Source organism: Triplophysa dalaica, chromosome 20 (assembly GCF_015846415.1).
Source record: "Triplophysa dalaica isolate WHDGS20190420 chromosome 20, ASM1584641v1, whole genome shotgun sequence".
Lineage (NCBI taxonomy): Eukaryota > Metazoa > Chordata > Actinopteri > Cypriniformes > Nemacheilidae > Triplophysa > Triplophysa dalaica.
In genome coordinates, this window is record NC_079561.1 from 5,382,137 (window position 1) to 5,405,926 (window position 23,790).

The window sequence follows — 23,790 nt, forward strand, 5'->3', positions numbered from 1 at the left end:
GTCTAGAACATGGCTTTCACACAGAAAACTCCCTTGTTTAAGAATGAAAATGAAATACATATTGTTTTGGGGTTTTTTAAGGTTATATGTGTGTGGGCTCTAAAATTGACATGCACATAACACAGCCGTATAAAAATATTCCAAACAAACACCTCTCTTGATTCTTCACACTTTTCCAAACATCTATCAAACAATTTCAGTTTAGATGGAAAATTTGATACATCAAATTGTTATAATATTTTTTTTTTAATTAATACGTTTTTAATCCTTTTAGCCGCTCTCCAAAATATAATGAATGTAAGATATATAGTATATTTCTCAATCAATAGGCTTAAGTTTGGGTGTGCCAGGGCTACTGTGTGTACATGCTGACAATACTAACAGCTGAAGGAGATTACCTGCAGATGCTGTGTAACTAGCACTCACGTTTCAATTATTATCCCTAAGTGCCAGGCGAAAAGTGCTGCAAAATTGTCACAAGTGTTTGGGGTCTTTTATGTGTGCATTTTCCACATAATAAGGGCTTAATTTAGTCAAGCTGGTGTAAAACCGTTACAGACTGTTGAAAAAAAATCGTCACAGATTCTCTTTTATGTTTTTTTTCCTTTGGCAGGGCAATGTTTTAATCTATTCCTTATCAATAAACAAGTTACTAAAACATGTTTTTGAGTCAGTATTGTTATATTAAATCAACACAAGCAGAGCGGGTGAGATGCAGCATTGTAACTTCAACTGCAGCCTCACAATGACAGCAGTTCTGCTGTATTACAAACTTGATCATCGTGAAATCTAATTTACGTTACGGAACGGCACTCAAACCGCATTGTAGCTACAAACTGCGCAGCTGTCTGGTTTCAGTCAGATTTACTCAGACAGCCGGTATGCTGTAACCTATCAATATGAGTGCTGAAATAAATATGTGCTCCAACGCACGGCGTGAAACAGGCTTTACAGCTGATGGTTTTACAGCCGCCTGACAACCAAAGAGGATTGTGATAAACAAACTCTAGTGTGGTCTCAAAATGAAAGCTGATAAATGTAGTATCTGGAATAAGCAAAACTTGGACTACACAATGCATGCAACAAAATGGAAAATGGGTAATGCGTCAATAAATCACACAAATTTGCTAAACCACTTTTTGGTAACACCTAAGGTTGTTTTTGTTAACATCAGTTAATTCACTAACATCAGCATTGTAAATGATTTGATGAAATTCCACTCGTGCCCGAGTGGCGTGCCATCATCAGGCTGTCCGACATGCCTCGGTATTTGAGCGATCCGGGATTATTAACCAAGCAAATGATGCAAAAAAGCTTTTTCCACACTACTGCAAGGAATATTCTTCATGTGCTACATTGTGCAGAATGTATGAAGAAGGCATTGGAATTACTCACCTACTTTATAAATCAGAGAATTAAAAATGTTAGCAAATATTCAAACCTCATAAAAGTCAACCGCAAGTATGCACAGGTGAATAGATATACTTTATATTTATTGAATATAGTTTAATTTCCATTACACCACATTACAAGATACTGTAAAGCAAATACGTTCAAACGGTTTCGCTTCTTTTATATTACTTGTATGGAGATCTATTGGAAGCCTAGAAGCCAATAAAAAAAATAAATCTATTTTAATTGGCAGATACATTTAAACATAAATAATCTGTATATATGTCATATTGTACATATGCTGATACATGTGCATCTTAATTTCTGTATTCACTAAAGACAAAGACGAGAACATGTTTGAAAATAGATGGAAAAATAAGAGAAAAGTGAATGTAAAAACTAGATGACGTATTTAGCATTGAGGCACACAAGACGAGAACTCAGCAGGACTCTAACATGTCTAATCGATCATGACTGTAGCTTTCCAAGCACACACTCACACATTCTTGGATCAACACTATTGTCTGGTATTTTTACCCACTGGACATAAAAATACACTGATCGTCAGCGCTGTTTTTCTTTTCTTTTGCTTCTCTTGCTTGTTTACTTCTTTTGGCCAAGCGTAATGGAACATCTTTCATCATTAATCCAGCTCGAACGCATGCTTTTTGGATCTGCATAGTAAATAAACTTTGTCTAGCTTATGATATTTAAATGATATTAACAATACACAATACAGTCGTTTACGACAGAAGGTGTGTATTTTGTGTTACACCTCCAAAATATGTGAGACTATCAGCCCAAAGATAAACCCATTGCTTTTGTATTGTATTTACTCTAAAATACCTCTCACCCCATATTAAACAATAGAAACACTATAGGAGGATGGTGGTGACATCATGCACCAATATATAGGTAGAAAAATCTCTTTGTATACATTAATGACAAAATACGATCTGGTGAATGTGATTCAATACGAACACAGGGAGCAGGAGGAATTTTACTGTAAGGAATACAGTCAAGGCAGATAAGAGTCCACTGTCCTCAAGTCTTTTAGTATTGCATCCAACAGTCTTTGTCTCTAGCAGTGTGGGGTTCGATATGTCCTTTGCTCATCCATAAAGTTTGTACAGACAACCGCTCTCACGGCGAAGTCAAATGATGTCTTACGATGCTGCGTGTCGGTCCAAAGAGTATTGTATTTGATCCACCAGATATAGCCGAGGCTATACCCCCAACAACATGCCCATGAAATCTGAGCCATTCTGTATTGTGATCGATGCTCCAGCTGCATTGTCCACAAATATGGAGGTGTACTGGCCAGCCTAGAAAAGAACACATCACATTACGATCACACACACTCGGCTCTGAGCTCCTGGCGTTCACTTCAAAGACGTACGGTTCGATTTTAATCTTAACTAAGCATTTCAAAACACAATTTGGTAAATTGATTTTAGAGTTCAGTGAACAGAAATAGCACGTAAAATAGCAGAGGAGCAAGAGATTCGATTTTAATAAGAATATAAAACTCTAACTCCAGTTATTCAACTCAATGAAGTAAGTAAGTCCAACTTTGGGGTCAGGTTCCCCAAAGCTTACCTGAAGTTCCAGCAGTCCATGGACATACACTGTAAATATCTTGCTGTTACTCTCAAGACCGACAATCACTTCCAATGATCTGCACAAAGGTATAAAGAATATAAAGAGTATTAAAGAACGGGGAGATTTGAAGGCAGAAACTGTGTTTGTATGACAGTCCATATGTTTTGCTACTTAGATCAATATGCAAACGTGTGTTACTGTGTTAATGTGTTACTTTATTACATGCTTCTCTTCTTTTAAAATAAATATAAATGATGTTGTACCCAGTTACACTCAATTTTTCCAGTGATAAATCTGAAGAATTACCCGTCAAGAGCTTTGTTGCTAAAACCGACAGGGACCCTATATGTCAAAGGTGGCCAGTTAAGGTTACCAAGGTGACAGGGACCAGACGGAAGGTGAGAGGACATTTTTTAAAGGCCTGCTTCACTTTAACACAGGAAATGCCTTGCTGGTTCCACACAAGCGAACAGACAAGATGCTTTATAGTGCTAAGATGCCGGACTAACAACCAACATAAACTGGAAGAGTTTGTCCAGAATTTCAACCTCTCTCTCTCCCCCACCTCCTGTACCGCTAATAGTATTTTTCTTTTAAGCAAAATCATTTTTGTTTGATTTGTGAAAGAGGATTTTTATGACGCCTAAGCCGCTATAATAAAAACCACGTGCTCGGAATTTATAAAGAAGCTCAAGCAAAATATTCATTTTCATCTGAAGCGATGTACTCCTTTAGGTCTGAGTCATGAATTTATATTGGAGTCATGAATTCATGTGGATGTGGTCTGTGGACACGGAGTCCAAAATGGAGCATTTGTCTCTAATAAATAGGTGCTGCATGGGGGTAAATTATACATAATGTAATCATAATAACTTTTCAGGCAAAAGATGTTGGTGTCAGCACTTCTTCTGGATAGTTTTGCTGACAGAATCGACACTGTCTGGCAGGAAGACCTGAATTCATCAACACTGACAAGATGTTTCTGTGGCCGGCCTTTCACGCTGTAAGACCTTAAAGTGATAGTTTACCCAAAAATGAAAATTCTGTGATCATTTACTCATGTCATTTCAAACATGCAGAACACGGAAGAAGATATTTTGAGGAAAGTTGGTATCCGAACAGCACTGGACCCCAACCCCATTCACTTCTATTGTACCAACACTAAACAAATGCAAGTGAATCAGGTCCAGTTAACAACATTCTTCTAAATGTATTCTTGTGTGTTCTGCGGAAGAAACAAAGTCATAAAGGTTTGTAGGGAGAGTTAACCACGACAGAGTTTTCAGAGTTTTCAGGTGAGCTACCACTTTTAGTTGTAAGATTTTGTTTTCATATCATGATTTTTTTGTCATGATTTTATTTTGAATTTACAACATTCATCGTCACTGCATGGAAAAAACAGTGACTGGTACATTTCTCAAAATGTCTTTTTTTATGTTTCACAGAAGAATGAAAACCATTAAAGACATTGATTTGAAATAATGTAACGGAATTTGTGACGAATTTATGAAAGGATTTTAACTTTCTGTAAACTGGAAGGAAGCTTACGTATATCTGTGGCAGAGTGATTCAATGCAGATCAAAACTCTCACATTGTCTCTGGCTCTCAGCTGGTTCTTACTTTTCTTCACTTCAGTGTGATCTGCAAAAAAGAACATGAAAATGCAGTTGTTTCATCAAATCTGAGTGTACACCGACAATGCAAACAAATAGTAACATGTTTAAAAAACACATATTCCCTTTTGTCACACTGAAATAAAGGCTGTTGTATGAAGAGTAGAAGAGTGTCTGTTGAAGTCTTGTGTTTGACAGAGTTTTGTATCTGGGGCATTTGATGCCAGTCCTGTTTGACCTCCGGCCGCATCTAAATATTGGTCTCTTCTATAAGTCTGTAGAGGATTTGTGAATTTGTTTGGGGATGTTGATTTTATTCTGCCACAGTCTACTGCAGAGAGCCAACTCCTTTTCCCGGAGCTGCATGGTGGCGCCACAGCTAAGAAGAGTTTTGTGTTTAGAGTCCCTGAGGCTTGTTTGAGCGTAACTCCACATCAGTATTCCCACTATGGAGGAGATGAAGTCAACACGATTACTCCCACCCCAAAAGCATCATCCAACAACATGGCTGTGCACTTTTTTTTATTGTTAATTGCAAGATATTGTGCAAGACACCCCCAGTCTCCGAAAAATACATAACGGTTGGAATGTAAGTTACAGGGGAATGCAATCCATGTGTTGAGATCGTGCCAAGTCTGAAGCACATTCATTGCATCGTGCCATCTACTGATGTTTGCGTAATGCATGTGTTTTACGGGTTTGTTTTTATGGCAGAGAAATGTTCAGTATGTAAGAATTCAGTAATGCTTTTGTTGTTGTTTTATTAGAATGTAGGAAAGCAAACATTTCTGAGGTACTTTTGACTCTCATTGTAATGTTTCATACTAGTCAATTGTGGCCAAGAACTGTTTGGTTACAAGCATTCTTCCAAATATATTTCTCTGTGTTCATCAGAACAAAGAAATGTATACTGAAGGGACGGATGCCGTGGCTTCACCTTACTTCAAATATTAGTACCTTTGTGTGGTTTTGACAAATACAAATTAGCATAATTTTATGATAAATTGATGATTTAGGCAAGATTACGTTTTTTGATTATGATATAAACTACAGAAAGTAGAGAATAATTCATGGTTTAGAGTCTCTTATGGAGGCTTAGGCCCTCTCTTCCTGCTAGGTCAGTGTTACTATGCAAAGAGACTTCTTATGCTCATGTTCGAAAAACATCTTCTGTTAGCACACACTCTGCCCGTGAGTTTGTGTATGTGGGATTGTATCGTTTCAGGTAAGTGAGAAAGATGAAAAATGAGACGGACGTAACGCCTGTCATCTTTGATAATCTATAGGACTATTGTCCTGTCTCATGACTCCAGAATTGTTTGAGAGCTTTCTGTTCTTGTGTAATTGATTATCTATTGATAACCAATCATGTGAGCTTGATTTACCTAAGTAATGACATAGTTCAGTGGTTCTCTACCAGGGGGGCACGCCCCCCCAGGGGGGTCCAGCGGCACTGCAGGTGGGGCGTGATGGTTCCCTGAAACCCCAACCCCTTTGGAACTCGATCTCGAATGCACAGAGGAACTCGATTGCAAATTGACGGAGGGCAATGTTCCATCTGAAGCACAGTCTCATTGTAGGTCCTGCACAGTCCAATTTTAGGCTGCGCAGAAAAGCTTAATATCTACAAAATACGCAAACGTCCACTCAGGATTTGGAAGCACCAGCAATTACCCCTACATCATTTTTAGAAACAGGTAGATCATATAAGTATGTTGGTCTTTCAGACTGTTATTTTAGAATAAGCGCAAGTCTCTCTCTCTCTCCCGATGAGTTCAGAGTGTGCGTGAAGGGAGTGTAGTGTAAATAAAGTGCCTTTTCATGTATTTCTGAACTTGGACAGCTGTTTAAAGCTGTTGACAGTTATTAAAGATGTAAAAGGCTATTTTCGACAGGCAAATGACACAACACCGCGTCTAACTCTCGCTCGGTTTTTATGGTTTTAATGGAAACCATTCATGTCTGTGATGGTTTCTTCGGTTTTATCAGGATGATTGTCACATTTATAATCTGATTTCTTGAGATCAATCTGTCATATACAGGTATTTTTTGCATTTTATGTATAGTTTATATTTTACACATTATCTTATATCTCAATGTACATTATGGGGGGGACCGGCAGTTCTTAAAATGGGTTTACAGGGGGGCGCGACCATGAAAAGGTTGAGAACCACTGACGTAGTTAGTTGACACTGTTAGTTTAAATACTACTGCATTTTGGATGGGATGTAAGACTCCTTGAGAGTGCTGAAGCTGACTTCTGCTAGCGAAACTCCAAACAATTTTTGTTCAGTAAATTTTCTTCGATTCACTCTTTGTCTTCATCATAATCATGGTGTACGTGTTTTTAGTGTAATTCCCCTACAATACAGATTTGGAACAACTCTAGGGTGAGTAATTATTGAAATAATTTTTTAACTTTTGGTCTTCTTCCCAGATGTTTGTTCTTAAAAAAGAGCCTGTAATCTTGTGTCATACCCAGTGTTGCCACAGTTACTTTGAAAAAGCAATCTGATTACTGATTATACCTCTAAAAAGTAATTTAGTTACTGTACAGATTACTGGATTTTAAAAGTAACTAAGTTAGATTACACTTTACTTTATCAGTTACATTCAGCTGCTGCCGCCAACAACCTCGCTGCCTCAACATAAAAATGACAATGGGTTTTGCACTCACTTTATTGGATGTGTATTTTCAACAGTAATGTCAACAATGTATCTCCTGAAATTTTAAATTGAACTTAAAGACTTTTTCCTGAAAAAAACATGTTTTTATTAAAAATAATATAAAGACTGATTTTCTTGATTTCACTTAACGTAAATACTTGTTTTTTATAAAAAATAAAATAAAGACAGTCTTTCTTGACCTGACATATTTTACTGTTAACACTTTAATAATGGCAAAACAAACTATTCATAATCTACATTATTTATAAATGTAACAATTAATTTCTTTTTAACATGTTTTATGAACATTGAACCTGTTGTTCACAGCATTAAAGCAGCAAGGAGTGGTTTTAAAAAACAAGTGTAAAACGCACGAAACATGTGCGAGTCAACCGTGTTTTCCTGTAGCTCTTAGCATTGCGTTAACAACGCAAGGTTGTGGGTTCGATCCCAGGGAATTGCAAATACCTATGTAAAATGTATAGGATAAAGCAATGTAAGTCGCTTTGGATAAAGCGTAGTGTTACGTAGTGTTACTGTGCTCGCCAGCACAGAGAGTACAACGAACCTTAATATTGTCATCTGGCGGACACAAACTCGTGACTGTATTTCCAGCTAGAAACGCGCATCTCTCTCTTGCCTCTTGCGTAGTAGAGGCTATTACACGTGAATTAAACTCGACTTGTCGCATAATGCTACGTGTCTTCACTCCTTGAGACGCAAGAAGAAAGCAAAATTATATATTTTTACTAAGGAAAATGACAAAAATAGTAACGCACAGTGACTTGGATAAATAACTTTAATCTGAAAAAGTAACGCGTTAGATTACTCGTTACTGAAAAAATGTGGTCAGATTAGAGTAACGCGTTACCGGCATCACTGGTAATACCTCCAAAGTTTAAGAAGAGATCTTGTCACAAACTGTTCTCGGATTTGTCAAAACACCAAAGTTTACAGTATGACAGCAATTGTCTCCTTTTTTTTGTATTTCTCCTATCTGAGACAAAGCTACTTAAAGAGTACATAACATAAGATCATGAAACATTTCATGCATAATGTTGCCGTGTTTGAAAGTACGCAGTCTGCCAAGTTGTAAATCCAATGGTGAATGAATAACAAAGTTATTGGCTCTGAATCACGCAAACGAGTCGTCCCTAGTCCAATTCGCGAACTGCTGCGGATTTACGTCACTACATAAAGTCCCGCCTATGTTTTGCTAGGATTGCCCACGAAAACTTCACTTTTCTCCCCCAAACATTGTAGCTTGTGAACCGCGTTCGCGGTAGACCAATTACAGCAGACTAGACCATCTAACCAATCACATCAGACTAGGCTAGCGGAAAGGAGGGGATTAAACGGATAAATCGTGGAACGAATCATTTGAGAGTCAGTCAAGAAGTAAGGTAAGAATAGGTGCCGAAATAATATTGTTTTTACACCTTCTATGTACATAAACTTGTTGTTGGACACTCAATAAACCAAAGTAGAACCTCAAAAATCCCTAGTTATGTAAATATAACCTTTTTGAGAATTCTATTAAAACTCCTGAACTATTAAAGAGTAAAAACTTAATATGTTAATTAATCCTGTTATTATTCAAAGTTTAGTGTATTATGTTATTATTCTTCAAATCACTAATGACAATATCCAAAGACAAAAAAGTAAAAAATAAAAGAATCAGATTATGAGAGGTAAATGTTTCCTGAAGTGAAACTTCCTTTCCTTACCAATATGAACATTGGCAGAGAACTGATAAATTCCAGTTACGGTGGCTGTAAATCGGCCCGTGGACTGATCCATCCCCGTTCCTCTGAGGAAGGCACCTTTGGCAGGAGGCTAAAGGTATGAGACAGGTGAGAATTATAGAGGGCTTACAATAAACATTGCACATCAAATAACCAGTTCCTATACTTGAGAATATGAAGCAGAAGCTATATGTCAAACATTAACAGCAGTCACCTCAAATATTTCAAGATGTATGTGGGGGAAAAAGATATCATACACAAACTCATAAACTGCTGACTACCATTTCAAGCGTTAAAGACAAATTTGTCTTCAGCTGAATTTTTGCCCTTCACGCTCTAATAAACTCACTTACAAATCGAAGGATCCCTCATGCAGCATTCCAAAATGAACCAGTTTTAGGGCTCAGTTTGGGAGCACATAACCATTAAATGGCTAGAAATATGTTGATATCTGCCAAGAATCCTCCGATTCTGTTTTTGATCATAACTGCAGCCATGTAGCCGTGCCAGACCACATTATTTTGCATTACGCCTCCAGAACCCACTGAAAGTTCCAGACTCAGACGCTTTTATAATGAGTGCTCCGATTGGTGTGCTAAACACCCTTTCACTTATGCCAGTTCTGTGCTGTCAGCTTAAAACACATACGATAAATGCCTTTCTGATACATGTCAGATCAAGAGGAGTTTGATTTCTTTTGACAATGTCTAAATCGGATGAACTCATGTCGATGTGCAAAACTGTTATGTGAGAGAGGTGAAGGGATGTATATGATCTTCAATTCGTTCAAATGGAAAAGCGATATTCAGACATCTTTGGATGATTTATGATACTACCTGGGCATAAATGTGAAAATGATTTATTTTTATTTACTGAAATGCCGGTCTTAAAAAATCAACTGTTGTCTACATTAAATCAATAGCTATTTTTTCCATGACTTACTCCCCAAGAACATGATTTTCAGTGTACGTCAGTTGTTGACATAAACTAGGTTAATCAGAATACCACAGGCCGTAGTTCTTCCCTGAAACAGCGTTCTGTTTCAAATGGTGTCTATTTTTATCCACACAACTCACTGGTTCAGAACCTCAGACAGAGTACCTTTTGTGCATTGCATTGGATGTCATTTTTAGGAGGACCTGGTTGAGTACATTATTGGCCAATCCAGCATCTCATTTCTAAATTCATAAAACAAGAACCAATATGGAGGTTACCATCACAGATGGCTCTAAATTCAGTTGTGAAGCACACTCAGGTTGGTAGGTTTGGAAATGGCCTATAGACACAGCAATGGAGTTTGAAGCTGAATGGAGCCAAGACAAAACCAACCTATTTCAAATCATTTGATGGAATTTAAAGAGCTTAATCTGCTTATCACGTGTACTTTTGTTGTATCTTGATGATTTATCGTGTGTTTCGAAATCACTGGAATTCATTCATATTGACATTAATTCAAATGCGGCGTTTCCTTCTTTTTTTGTTGGCCCATGAACGTTATTGTGCTCAACATAAGGCATTTATGTAAGAATACTAACAATAAGAAGTGAAAAATAAAAGGGAATTCTTTCTTAAACAATTCAATAACGCCAATATGTGTCACTTATAGGTGATCACATTTAGGCGCATATGTTGTATATTTTCTTCTGTCTTACTTAACAGCTTACAATCCTCTTGGCCACCATTGACTACCACAGTAGGAAAAAAGCTCTATACATTTCTTTGTTCTGTTGAACACAAAAGAAGATATTTTGAAGAATGTAGGAAAGCAAACAGTTCTGGGGCACTTTTGACTACCACTGTAATTTTAAAAGGATTTTTCAAAATATATTTTTCTGTGTTCATCAGAACAAAGACATTTATACATATTTGAAACAACTCAAGGGTCAGTAAATGATGACAGAATGTTTATTTTTGGGTTAATTGTCCCTTTATGTTTTAGATGTACAGTATGTATATGATAGAGACCAAACGCCTCTGAAATGAGAGACCGCAGAAACACACACTTTGTTGATTTAAAACCCTCTGTCACCTCTCAAAATATGACTTATCATACAAGTGTTTGATGAAGTAAAGCAGATATGTTTCCACTAACATCACAACTTGATTCTACGATTTACCTACCGTCTGAAAGTTCTGCAGCTCTGCCAAAGTTTTCTTGTCCACGACTACAGGGCCTTTGAGTTTGCAGTGAAACGCTTCTTCAATTCTCCTGTAGGAGGTCAAGCTCTCCAGGTTAAGGAGAGATGTGGGCAGCTGACTGGGTTCGTCGGGTCTGTCCACTGCAGCTCGCCTCTCTGTGGCCTCTGTTCAAGCAAACATCATGTGTATCTCAAAATGACCAACTAATCTTCATGATAGCAAGATGACAAATAGAAAACTCTGTAGAAAAATGTAGATGCACATTGGGGGCCCTCACCTTTGATCATTTCTTTGAACTCTCGCAGGAGGACCTCTTGAGTGACCTCTGCCCCGGGAGATCCTGGAGGTCCCTGAGGCCCTGGAGGACCAGGAGGACCCGGGGGACCAGGCTGATAGTCAAAAAAAGAAAACTGTTATATAAACTAACATCAAATCAACCTCATGAAGACGTACAGTTAAGTTCTCTCAATGCTCAAATGGTATTTCACTTTATATAATGACATGTCACCACTTGAAATGTTTAGGAATGTATTTCGCAAACATGATAAATTCCATGTTAAGGATAAATTATGCAATAACAGATTTACATTCGCAGTATTTTTTACATTAAACGCAGTGCGTCCGTAATTGTGCTTTTTAGTTTTTATTGCACCTCAAGTTTAGCCGTAGCCTTTAGCATTAGCTGTTTAATTGTCACAAAATATAGCCAGAAGAATTGTACTGTACATTCTCATGCTCTTATGTGCTTCTGTCAATTCTGTCTTTGACATTTGATAAGATGAAGATTTTCCGCACCAGTGGTCGTTTTCGCTTTCTGCATTTTCCGGGAAAGTTGCCCACCGGTCTCTTCACAAAATCCATCCATGATCCAAGAGGATCCACTCTCTGGTTCTCACTGACCTGATGAATCAAACCAAAAGTGATAAACCTCTTGATTTTTTTTTGGAACTGCATATAGCTTTTAATAAGTTGATGATTCCAGATATATGAGAAATGATATCGCTTGTTTAACACGTGTCAGAGAGTAGGCTATAAAAATGTATGTTAATACCAGTGATATACAGCCATGTTCCAAATTTTCATGTATTCAGCATTTCTAGATGTATTGTGGCCAGTCTAGTGTCTGTTGAATTTCAACAAAATCTAATTTTAGGAGTGACATCAAGTCATCCAACAGCAATGTGAAAGGCTGACAACATCACAAGACACATGAAAACTGTGATAAAAAGGTTATCACATTTAAAAAGAATAACTTTTCCTAAATACATGTACAAATAGTACTGCTGTATTGCCTAAAAGTATTATTTTTTGTTATTTTAACCTGTTTCTCCGGTTTTAATTTTCTGTAAATAAAAGGATTTTTTATTTATTTAGGAAAGAATATTGTTAGTAGGTAAAAGAATGAAACAAAAATGATAATTTTACCCAAAGACATGATTAGAAAACTTGAAAATAATTTTTACATGTTTTTTTTCCACGTCTATATATTTGATGAGTCATTAAAAGCAGTCATGATATGAAATATTTAGGCTAAGATCATTCAGTCGGCGATGTATCGTAGCCATAACCACTGAGTCATAATTTCTGCTTACAAACCCTCATAGGAAACTTTTGCCTAAAGATGCTATAAAATGGTGCCAAACATCATAGCAGGTTGCACTCTGTACCCGTTTATTTCTAATTCTCTCTTTCTCAGCACTTGCAAGGAATGGATCTTTGTGTGGCGTGCGGCACTACCTCATGCCAAACACACTCAGTCAAATTTGCTCTTAAGTACTTTACCCTTTGCTTAATTACTCCCGTTCAGTAGTTCTCTCAGGTGCTATACGTCAGTTTTGCCCTGCAGTAGGGTCTGTGCAAAATAAACAGCCTTTCTAAATTGATCTAGTTTAAACAAGTTTCCATGAGCGAGACATTACTGCTAAACTGAAAATGAGAGGCCCTAGACATGGCGCGTTACACTGTGGGTTGCTTTATGCAACTGGATAAAAACATACAGTGGAAAAATTGCTGGCTGGTTCAATACGCTTAGCAGGCTAACCCAGAAAGAAGTTATCTAATGTGCAATATTTAATATAACTCGCTCTGTTTGGCAGTAGTTTGAACTCTTTAAATTCAAGCTTGGAGTGATTTCAACAATAAGCAGCCAAGCAAATGACATCTTCATTGTATAATGTTATCTATTTTCCCAATAGCAGTATATATATAAAAATAATCGACTGAGAATGTTCAGTCTAGTTGAAAACAACACACTGTGTACATTAGCATCGCACCAAACAGCATTGCTACTTTTTGAACGACCAACCCCAAACAGTGTTGGGCTTTCTGAAATCCACTAACCACAAATATGAATTCGATCTCTACGAGCCCTTCCCTAAACTTCAAGTGACTGCGGTTGAGATAGAAACAGAGATAGAGAGATAAGTTGCGGAGGTGTGCTGTCGAAAATGGAATTTGTTTAGGTTTGGCACCGAGACTTGGATCGCTTATCTGTTAAACTAACATGCTACATCTCCTCACCATAAGACGTGTCCCTTGTTAAGCTGCAACGAAGTATCGCCTTGTTTTTCTGACATATACTGGAAAGAAGAGCTCATATTTTTGGTTGCGTGTAAAAAAAATCGTTCTATGTTTCTTGTGACAGGAGACAAAACAAACAACTCAACTAGCACACAAGCCCCTTGCGTGTTGGCTGTCTCGATGTTATTGTTGTGAATAAGAAGCCCGGAGACAGTGAAAGACAGAGAGATTTGTGAAGATACTGTTACAGCAGAAGTCGAACACTCAGAATTTCACCAAATGCTGGAAAAAAGACAAGCGACTTGTTTCTCTTCCATTGTCTTATATGGAATGCTTTAGAAACACAGACTGTATGTCAAAGCAGCGTGGAATGGGTTAGCGCTGCCAAAAAATAGCCACAGGATTCTTATGTTAGTGAATAGAAGAAATGCTCGGTTCTTGATGTCCTCATAATGTTGTTTCAATGAAAGTTTCGTAAGCTATCAATAAACTGCAATGCAATGAAATGCCGCACGTGCACCTACAACCAGTTTCCACAGGATTTGCAAAGTGGACAAGCCAACACCTTTGCTGATCCACTTAAGAACATTTGAAGAATCAGCATTAACACCATGAACGATCGGAGTCAGATCAGATGAGCGGGGAGGATCCATAATTCTGTCAAGGCAAGGATTAACTTGCCTGAAGTCGCTGCTGGGAAATGATGTAGAAGTTTATGGAAACGCGTCAATACTCTATGCCATCAAATTGTATCATGTTCTCTCATGTTCTCCTTCACGCAAAAAGGAAAAGACAATATATCTAAATGGTGCACACAGATTAACGCTCTACCAGACAAGACAGATTTAAAGTAGATATAACCAGTGATCTTATTCTTCAACCCATGCTAATAAAGTCTCTAAAGCAATCTTTGGAAACGAGAGAAGATTTTATTTAAGCTTAAAACTCATGCGGAATGTGTGGTGGTTTGTTCAACGCGATAACGTTTCCAATATTTCAATGCACTATGTACACAGTCGATTCAGTTGACAGCAGTACCATGGCTTGTATGAAAAGCAGTGTGCTGAAGTTATTCAGATCATGACAGATCATGGCAAGCTGTTATTATCTCAGCATACCACTGGGGTGGATTTTTCTCTCACGAGTTTGTTTTGGGGCTGTTAAAACAGCAGACCGTTGTGGAGCAAAGCTGCCAAATGCTCCATTAGAGATAGTTTAAAAAAAGAAAAAAGTCAAGAGCTTTGGTGAGACAACAGGAAAGCTGAGAAAAATGGACTTCTTGAAGACATTATGATAGGCTGAGTAAGTAAACACAAAGCCCCTCAGTCATGTTTATATAAATGGTCGAACATGATATGGGAAGTGTGTACAGCATGTCACTTTGAAAGATTTTTCTAGACTTCTATAAACCGAAAGTTTATTGAAGAATTAAATGTTGAAAGTCAGAAAATATTATTTTATTACATATTGAAATTTTCTTGAAATCTAAAAAATATCTTTTTTTTTAAGATTTGGCCCATGTATTTGTTTTCTAGTAATTCCGTTATTGAAGATACAACATTTATACAAAACTCTTTAGAGCTCACTATTTGTTGAACATCCAGGAAATATGTTCATTTTACGAGAGAAACGTCAGAGACATTTTTAATGGCAGCGCTCCACGGCAAATATAAACACAGCCATAAAAATCTGCCTCGAGGCCACAATCAACAATTATGCGGAAGTGATTTTGAAGAAACATTGAGCTTTACATAATTTTAATACAGAAATATGAATACTTCAAATGATGATAACCTTTTTACCTCACATTGCCTTATGTTTTCAATCTGGACTTTAAAGTCTTTCTACTTTAAAAAAAAAAGATGACATAATTATTGAACCTAAATGACCCATTTTTCTGATTTCTAGCACATTAATATACAGACATATAGTGCTAGAAAAGAAGATATTTTGAAGAATGTTGATAATTGGCACCCATTCACCACTAGCAATTCGTTTTGTGTAGAAGTGAATTAGTACCAGTGCGGTTCGATCACCAACGTTGTTCAAAATATCTTCTTTTGTGTTTTGCGGAAGAAAATAAGTCAAACAGGTTTGAAATGGTGAATAAATGATGACAACATTTTCATTTTTTGGGTGAACTATCACTTTAAGCTTTTGTACTGCGAGTTGTCATGCAGAAACACAAAATACAAGAAACCCGCTGTGTTTCCATCAAGACTAAACCTTGCTGCAAAGATGGAATTCCCATTACATTAATACAGCTTGTTCATACTTGTTGACATGGCACATACTGTACACCCGTCTGCTATACCACCATCTCAAAATTATGACATTTTGCTGTGTAAAGCATGGTGCGCTGTCAACATTTCTCGTTGGTCCTGAAAAAACAATCTTGTCGTGTCCCTCACCCAACCTAACCTTTATATTAGCGCCAAATATTAGCTGTCAGGTATGTTATTTCAAGACCAACAAAGATGTTGAAAAATCAAACTGAGGGCATTCCCAAAATGATTGTTGTTTCAAGATGGGTGTATCATCACTGTCAGTGCACTCATCCATGCATGGCTCAGTGATATTTTCCATCCCACGCCTCCGGGGAAGGATCTCCCCACCGTATCGCAGCTCGGGATTGTTCGTTTCGCACCCACCATCTCTAGATTCACCCATCATTTAACATCTATAGCTGTACTGACAAACAAGAGACTGACGAATAAGATGTGAAGTACACCAAACGTGCACACCACATACAGATCCTCTCTTTCATTAGGCCTCCCTCCTGATGAGAACAAAGTGTGGTGATGGTAGGTTCCGAAACACAGCTTAATGGGTCAGTCAACAGCTTTATGGGATTGTTTATCTGAACCCGTGCAGGCCACACCTTAGATTCTTACCTGCAATTACGGTTTCTGTTGGTACCAAGTCATTACGGTTTTGGAACTCGACAAAGAGATACAAAAGAGAAATAATTCTTTGGCTGAATATCAAGCAGCACAGCTTCAAAGGGCATCATTTAACAGGTAACAGACCCAGCAGCACTGTAAATTTCATTACTGGGCCTCATTACTCTGTAATTCGTTCCCTGTGGATGAGGCCTGATATCTAATACACTCCAAATGGACGACAGATACTGTTTTTCTTCGCATGTACGTCAAATATTTGTTTGGCAGTTACCGTAAAGTTCCTTTCATCGCATTCTTACGTGAGCAGCCAAACAGGCAGTTAAACGCTATGTTATTACTCATGAGGGAAAGTTGGAATTTTTCCCATTAAGCCCACGGGTCATTAAATAGTGACATCAAAGACGTCTGAATCGAATTTACTCAGATCTAACCCAAGCACAATAACAAGTTCGTGTCGGAATCCACTTTCAACTTTACCGAACTACCGATTGGGTGTTGTTCAAAGTCTCTCTCTCTGTTCTATGGCATTGTGGCAGTATAAACATTGTTTAGATATTTACGTGAAGTGCGCATTCCTGGCTAGTGAAGACATGTGAAAAGAGAGGGAGCCACGGGATGTATTATGATATCTGCTGGAGAATTATCTAGCCTTCCTCTCACATAAAACGTCAAAGAGATAAAGAGCGTCCGATTGCAGCATCACACCTGCTTTGTGTACAAATTATACCGTTAAGATAGTTTGCGTCAAGCTAGTTGCTCATTTCCCCATTATCTGTGGTAGGTCAAATGGACAGCTAGAAAAAGCTTCAGGTACACACCTACATCAATGGGCCGTAATGTCGCGCCCCCCTGGAAGATAAATAACTGTGGTTTTGAGCTTCGGAGAAAAATTCAGTGGAGCATAATTGTAAGATTAGACCCCATGTAAATGTCGTTTACATGCTCTGGTATTTGCTAATAATGTGGAAGAGAATTAAACAACATCTGTTCATGGAAAATGTATGAAAGATTTTTGTTAATTTAATGCAGAGTCTAAAAGTTAGATTGTTTAAAGATTAGAAGAGTTTTATGATTCGAGTAGGGCAACAATAGTGATATCATTCCCCTGTATTAAATAAATGTTCCAACATTAAAGGAATAGTTTGTTCAGAAAAGGAAACCTATTGTCATCATTTATTAACCCTCTTGTTGTTTCAAAGTTGTATGACTTTCTTTATTATGCCTAACACAAAGGAAGATATTTTAAAGAATGTTTGGAACCAAACAACGGACCCATTGGTTTTGTGTGTATACAATAAAAGTGAATGGGTACAGCCACTGTTCAGTTATCAATATTTTTTAAATATCTTCTTTGGTGTCCAGCAGAAGAAAGAAAGTCATACAGCTTTGAAATAAAAAGAGGGTGAGTAAATTATAAATATGTTTTATCAGGGAATAAAAGCGGGAGAAGAACAAGCCTTGAGAGACAGATGTTGACTAAGGGTCACCAAGGAAAAACTTTACTTGACTGAATTAAAAAAGTATTTTTAGGCAAACCCCGTATAAAACCTTTTTTTCTTTTTGAATATCATTGAGATTTTTTCATGTGGGGCAAACACTGCTTTTCCATAGCCTGCTTTGGCGTCACTGTTTTGGCTTTGATGGGATTCCCAGCAAACCTTTATAGCATGTATTAGTAGGACAATAAATAACAGCACATGGATCCAATAAATCTCACCTATACCTCTAAAGATGATCTCCACCTTTAACTTTGAACATCACCTTAACCCTGTAGCGGCAGTGACACAACCTGGCACAACATTGCGTTTTAGTGTGATTATGTCATTATTCTCAGATCGTACTGGACAAGATGAAAAGATTTTAAGCAAGGGGAGAGCGAGTGACTAATCCTTCTCGAGGTGTCCGCTTTCAAGACCCTTTCTATGAGGCATTGTGAGGGGCTTACGCGGCCTGCTGCCCCAGTTTTTACAGGGGGCCGCACCGCCCCTATCGGATGTCCCAGACACAGCGGAGTCAGCCTGGTCTGTGAATGACAGAATCAATGGGCTGGGAAAGAGCGCTGCCAAGGTTGTTTAAATATCTCTCAGGAATTACATCATGGCATTCTGCCTGTGCTTGGCCACAAAGAGAGGAAGATGAGGAGGAAGAGGTGATGAAGACACTTGGGATGTGATTGTGAGGGAGAAGAATAAGAAAATGCAAAAAGGTCTGGGGATAAAAGAGGGAGAAGAACAAGCGAGACAGAGGTTGACTCAAGGTCACCAGTTATAACTTGTTTTCCAGGCGTTGACTTTTTTAAAGGAATGGTTCCGGCAAAAATGAAGTTCTGTTATAATTTTCTCACCCTATTGTCATTTCAAACATGTATGACTTTCTTTCTTCTGCAGAATACAAAAGTTGGTAACCAAACAATGGCGGTGCCCATTCACTTGAATTGGTTTTTTATGTATATAATAGAAACGAATCGGTTCATTTCAAAATGTCTTCAAAATGTCTTCTTTTATGTTCCGCAGAAGAAAGTCATACAGCTAAAAACTCTAACATTAATCTGAATCAGGCAATAACTCTTGTCAACAAGACAACTGAAGCAAACAAGTTATGGAAAGCGTGTAGTTGGCATAGGGGTAGGGTGGGATGCTTGAGAATGCCAACTGTGTGGGTGGGCTAAAACATGAGTTAATTTTACAATGAAAATCCCAATATCTAAACAATACAAAGCCATAAACAAATAAAGGTTTGAAATAGCAAAATATCGACCATGCTGGAGACAGAATATGTCAACATACTAATGTATGATAATTTAGACACAGAAAGAGTTTATGCTTATTAAAATTCTTAGAATTGTAAATATTTGTGTGTTTCTCCATTCTTTATTATAACGTAAAACTGTTGAGCCCACAACTTCTCAAATAATACAAAAATAGCTCAGTCGTCACATTCTGATAGCGAGTCTGGTGAAGAACCCCCTACTGAGAGGACTAATTGATGCTCTGATCAGACTCTTTGACTGTGCATTCTTCACATAACTCAAGCGGTCATCCACTTCAGACGTTACAGTCTCATCTTGAGCAACCTGGTGTGAAGATCTGTTAAGATCAGTTAAGATCAGCCAAAACGTAATCACTTTACACCTGTAACATGCATGTCAGAAGTGTCTCATTTGACCGTTTATTACATAATCAAAATCTATTAATCAGATCCCCTGAAACAGATATCCTGTCATTGCCGGTTGTGAAGAAATCTTACTGTACTAGTAAATTACAGCTGTCAGAAGCCCTTATTCTCTAGAAATGCACATATTTAAGTCTGTGCCACACTAAATAGAAATGTCCCAGAGGAAAGGAAAATCAAACAAGGGATCTCCTTCTCATCTCACATTTTTCTCCTTGACAGAAAGTAGATTAAGTGAACATCAAAATGAGACATAAGGTTATGTCTGCTGATTCTCACATGTTCATCCTTAGTCAAAAAAATGTCATCCTATCATGTTTGTCTCCTCTGAAATTTAGATTAGATCTTCATAACACCTCACACCGTGCTCAGATTATTCTCCTTCAATAAAGACTTTTACATTTTCAGATTTATCTCATCTAAAGTTTATAGGAGATCTTGATAACATCTCACACTATGCTCAGACATTTCTCCATAGCTAAAGACTCTAACATTCTTACATTTATCTCCTCTAAAGTGTCATAAGAGATCTCCATAACATCTCACACTATGCTTAGACTTTTCCCCTTAGCTAGAGCCTCTAACATTCTCACATTTATCTCCTCTAAAGTTTCACAACTCCAAATCACTTCGCAGCTTTTGTATTTGGTCATTCTTGCAGCTTGAACAGAATTTATTCAGTTTGACTCAATCAGATTGAATTCCTTGTTTGGAATATGAACTGCATGTACAATGCTGGAATTTGAAGATACATTTAAATGATAGTTTCTATATATATATTAACCATATTAGTCAAAATAAAAAATGTAACACCTTTCTCCAAAAATTGTATTTAAGATATCTGGGGCTGGTTGCAAAAACTTCTATAGACTAGTCTTAAGTATACTGCAAATCCATTTAAATCTTAAGTGCTAAATGAACATACACTGCGATTGAGGTACACTAAATTGGTATACTTAAAGTCTGCTAAATTCAAACAACTAATTTTGTACTTAATATACTTTAATTGTGTAGAAATAGTGCTGAAGTCCATCTAAAAAGAGTATTTGATTGGGCTAAAATGGAACTCTTGCAAGAATGCTTCAGGTACAAGTTTAATATATTGCATTGAAAGATTGATTTGATTAAAAAATCATAAAATCCTTATCAAAGGTGCCATTAGAACTCATTTTTATTGAAACACAGGCTTAATATGAAGAAATGTGCATTGTGTATAAATAGTCCTCCTGATAAAGTTTCATAGTATTTTGTCTCAGTAAATATGTTAATACATTTAAACTATACTTAATTTGAAATAAATGAATTTTAAATTAATTGTTTTTTACTAGGGCAACTACTACTTGTTCTTTAGTAACTATTCAACTAATTATATGCAGCTGGACCCGGGAGACAAAGCTGATACATAAATGAGAAATGTAAAAGAATAATCAGCCCTTAGTATCCTGATGCAAGATAAATCCCTGTCAGAAACATGTAGCCTTGTGGGCAGCACCTCAGGCAGCACGAGTTCGAATCCCAGCTAAAGGTACTTTCCTCTTCCCTTATTGTCTCTCATCCTACGGTCATGTCCAATGAACGTGAAAAACAATATCATCATCATCATTAAAAAACACTAAAAGAAAAAAACAATAGTTCTCAACAAACATCCGCAGTTTGTATTCTTTTCATGACTTTCTCATGTCACACTTGTGTCAACTTTTATTTATCCTAAGGAGTTTTAGGAGAAACATCTGAGACACTGTTGATACTACAATGAGAGATAAATAAGAATCTCAACTAAGTCTCAGACATTTCTCATGTCTCAGTTGTGTCTACTCTAATGGATTTTAGGAAAACAAGGGAAGACAAAGCTGATACCTAAATTAGACTATAAAGAGATTTCCCATGCTTCTCTTACCACAATCTCAGTTTTCCCTCTCTTAGAGATCTCTCATTTGAGTTTATTTTTGTTTCTCCTCAGGAATTTTAGGAGAAATATCTGATAAACTGCTGACACTTCATCAAGAAACATAAATCAGAACTATGTCTCCTGAGCTTAGAAAATTCAACCAATGAGCAAAAAGTTTTTCCTCTGGGGAAACAGCATCTCCATCACAGGCTTTGAATGTGCTCTGCATAATCTTGTTCAAATAGCCAAAGTTTGAGAAGCAGCTGCAGTCTTTCAGCTAGGGCACATATACAACATATGATGTAAGACAAGCGTTAATTCCAAATGCAACCTGTCTTGCTTTCTGATGTGACATGCTCTGTGTGTTATTACAGTGTGGTTTTGACACTTTGCAAAAAGGATCTGTTGCTGTGAAGCATTAATGCACCTTTTTCCCTGTGTGTTAGGCCAAATTATAAATTTAATTAAACGTCAGCTTTATGATGAAAAGTGTTTTGGTATTAAGTATATTCAATATTTTTAATGAAATATTCTGAATTATTATTTTTTTCTGTTCTATATTAGCTGTTTTCATATAAAAACATAGTCAGCGTATTACATTTTTTTAATAATTAAGTGTTACCAAAATGAGGAATAACCAAAATGCTAATAAAAAAACAGGATAAACTGCTCCCACGAACATCAGGTAATGCAATAATTGAACACCTGATGTGACATCACTTTAAAAAACTCATAAGCATATGTTTATACTAGCAGAAAAAGATAACAGAGCATTGCAACCATATTTTTAGGATTTTTAAAGAGAACATACCCTCACGTCGTCCTCCTGCTCCTCGCTGTTTGAGACGGTGCTGTTGAATGCTTCAGTGTACTGTGGATTGGTCTCCTTCGGCCTCTTACGTGCCTTCCTGCCCTCAGCCCACCCTAGAAGGATGCAGTGACTCCAGATCACCGCCGTCACCACAGCTAGCAGCCAGAACCGCATCTTCAGCCCACCAGCCTGGAGAATGTTGTCGCCTCAGAAATCTCTGCTTGTCTTTCTCTCCTCTGCAAGTTCTTGGTCAGAAACACAGTGCAACGGCAAATGTCCACTTGGCTTTAAATCATACGCTTGACCTCCCACAAGAAAATAATGTAGGCAAACATGCAACCAACGTGAATTAAGCTGGCTGTTAAGCTTGGTCTTGATCTTCTCAAACGACCAAAGCTCCTTTGGCAGAAATAAAGTGAAGCTTACTCGACTGTGAAATGTGTCAAGCGGAGCGGCCCTGGGAAATGACAGGTCATCGCTGAGCTGACAGCAAATAAACCCATTAGTGAGATTTTTCACGCTTCCTGCCCTGCGGGGGGTACCAGAGGGCAACCGAAGAAGGTCCAGGCAGATGAAGTGAAGGTGGGGAGGGGAGCGTGGATGGAGATTACAAGATTCCCTCTCTCTGGATCTTCGCCTCTGTCTCGCTCATACTGTGTCGTGGTGCCTCTGTGGTGTTGCAGTCAGTGATGCATCTAAGTTGATTCTCTGGTAAGCAATGCTGAGCTCTTGCCCCATCAGTCTTCACATGTGGTTCCCTCTTGACGCTGAGGTGGAAAAAAATGTCCCGAGGGAATTGGAGGTTGGAATCACTCCAGTATTCGTAGCCTTTGGCCCTCTCTTGACGTTTTTTTTCCTCGCAGGGAAAAATTGGTCCCCCGCGGCCGACTCTGAGAAACTTCAAAGCCGTGAAGCACTTGACGAGACAATCGCGCGCTTTCTCTGACAGCTTCAAACGTCCCCACTTGCGTACGAAGTCCCCGGCCCTAATTCATCAGCCTGGTCCAGCAGAGTGATAAAAACACATGTAGACTCGCATCTAATTGCATGGTCTTTGTGGTAGGTCTTGCTCCCTCTGCATTCGCTTGTGTTCTAACTCTGTCCAGATCTTATGCTGCTGCTTCTGCACTCTCTCTCTCTCTCTCTCTCTCTCTCTCTGCTTACATGAGGTCTCACAGCAGAGTTCATCACTGCCTCTCTCTCTCTCTTTCTGATTCCCTGCTTCTCTTTTCCTCATCAGAAGAACTGGCAAACCCAGTGGGCTCAGCCCTGTTTTATCTCACTAATGAAATACTCAAGTCTTGAGAAAGCAAAGGAGAGCTCTTTGCCAGGCAGACT

General features: G+C 37.9%; 1 protein-coding gene across 1 annotated transcript; it reads right to left on the reverse strand.

The window, feature by feature from the left end:
- Positions 1–1,510: 1,510 nt before the first annotated feature.
- On the reverse strand, positions 1,511–23,790 carry c1qtnf12 (C1q and TNF related 12). The gene is made up of 8 exons (XM_056733285.1): positions 22,453–23,790; positions 11,955–12,059; positions 11,437–11,548; positions 11,142–11,323; positions 9,003–9,111; positions 4,543–4,636; positions 2,992–3,070; positions 1,511–2,717 (listed from the first exon to the last, which is right to left on the reverse strand). Exons 1-8 carry the CDS (start codon positions 22,624–22,626, stop codon positions 2,619–2,621), a joined length of 954 nt encoding a protein of 317 aa, XP_056589263.1. The 5' UTR covers positions 22,627–23,790; the 3' UTR covers positions 1,511–2,618.

Excerpts from the sequence above, each read along its gene's own strand:
- c1qtnf12 (XM_056733285.1), bottom strand. The coding sequence starts at position 22,626 with ATGCGGTTCTGGCTGCTAGCTGTGGTGACGGCGGTGATCTGGAGTCAC. Across the intron at positions 9,112-11,141 it reads AGCTGCAGAACTTTCAGACG|CCTCCTGCCAAAGGTGCCTT; the intron begins GTAGGTAAATCG and ends TCATACCTTTAG. Across the intron at positions 4,637-9,002 it reads CTCTGCCAATGTTCATATTG|ATCACACTGAAGTGAAGAAA; the intron begins GTAAGGAAAGGA and ends TCTTTTTTGCAG.